The following is a 1,479-nucleotide window of genomic DNA, read 5'->3' as shown; positions in this document are numbered from 1 at the left end:
TTACCTCACTTTTGAATTTTTCAGATCTGTGACAATTGACAAGTGCAGAAACAGCACCTTTGTCTTGGGCCCTGTAGAGACTGCTCTTCACCTCCACTCCTGTGACAGTGTTAAAGTGATTGCTGTTTGCCATCGTTTGTCCATCTCCTCTACAGCAAGTTGCACCCTTCACATCCTGACGCCTATGCGCCCACTTATTCTCTCTGGGAACCAGAGCATAACTTTTGCTCCTTTCCATACCCATTATCCAATGCTAGAGGATCATATGGCCAGGACAGGGCTTGCTACAGTGCCTAACTACTGGGACAACCCAATGATCCTCTGCAGAGAAAACAGTGACTCAAGTGTCTTCCAGCTCTTACCCCCATGCGAATTTTATGTATTTGTTATTCCTTTCGAAATGGAAGGGGACACAACAGAGATACCTGGGGGTCTTCCGCCTGAATATCAGACAGCACTGAGTCAAAGAGAACAGAAGATTCAGGTCTGGCAAAAAACTGTGAAGGAGGCTCATCTAACAAAGTGAGTGTTTCCTAGAAGCTTTATTGTGTGTTTTATTGGAAAGTCCAAAGAAAAACAAACTAATACGAACATTAATGTAAAAATATTGGTTGTCTTTTTTTTTTTAATGTATTTGGTACAGGGTCTCACTATACAACTCAGACTCATAGTGATCCTCCTGTTTTCAGCCTCCCCAGTGCTGGAATTGCAAGTATGCACCACCGCAGCCAGTTTCACTGGCCAGCTCAGTGCGCCCAGGGCTGGGGCTGGCACAGCATGTGGTGCCAGGGATTGAACTCCAGTCCCTGAGCTTGCCTAAACAGGTGCTTAGTCTGCTGAGCTATCCCGCCGGCCCTGTTTATCTTTGCAGGCTTGTGTTTCTGGTATCTTACACTCTGGTGGGATTGGAAGTGGGGGCAAGTTCGTACTTAACTATTAAACTCTGTAAAGCCTTTTTTTTTTGTTTGTTTTTCATAAAGCCTTTTAGGAAGCTGAAGTTTAGCAGGCAGATATAATACCTGTATGACTTAAGGAATCATATATAGGATTTACCACATAATCTAGTTCTTACTTAGATTAGTTTTAGTTCTTTATTTTTCTACACCATACTACTGCTTCTCAAGCATGACTGTACATCAGAATTTTCGACGGAGTTTGTTAATACAGATTTCTATGGCTCTATCATATTCAGACTTGGTCTTCAAGAATGTCTTCCATTGCTGGTCCTTAAACTCATAGCAGTTTTTGTCAAAGTTTTCCTTAATCGCTGGTAAACTGGTCTACAGGGTGTTCAGGGTCTCACTACTAGATAGGATTTATAGTGATCTGCTATTTACAGCCTCCTAAGAGCTGGAATTACAGGCACGCACCACCACGCCCAGGCACAGCAGGCCCAGGGATTGAACCTCTGGCCCCTATACCTGCTTGCAGATGCTTTGATTCACTGAGCTATTTGGCCAGCCCAATTTTTTTTTTTTT

At 43.3% G+C, this 1,479-nt stretch overlaps 1 protein-coding gene across 2 annotated transcripts in view; it reads left to right on the top strand.

Moving 5' to 3' along the window:
• Tbccd1 (TBCC domain containing 1) overlaps positions 1-1,479 on the top strand; it is a 39,710-nt gene that overhangs the window by 25,739 nt on the left and 12,492 nt on the right. For both annotated transcript variants that reach the window (XM_004640883.2, XM_023700900.1), the window contains exon 6: positions 25-522. In XM_004640883.2, coding sequence (XP_004640940.2) covers positions 25-522 — 498 coding nt within the window. The remainder of the gene's footprint in view (positions 1-24; positions 523-1,479) is intronic.

This window comes from Octodon degus, unplaced genomic scaffold (genome assembly GCF_000260255.1).
Source record: "Octodon degus isolate 3935 unplaced genomic scaffold, OctDeg1.0 scaffold00128, whole genome shotgun sequence".
Taxonomy (NCBI): Eukaryota; Metazoa; Chordata; class Mammalia; order Rodentia; family Octodontidae; genus Octodon; species Octodon degus.
Note: the sequence above shows the minus strand (reverse complement) of the source record. Positions and strands in the feature narration are given on the sequence as shown.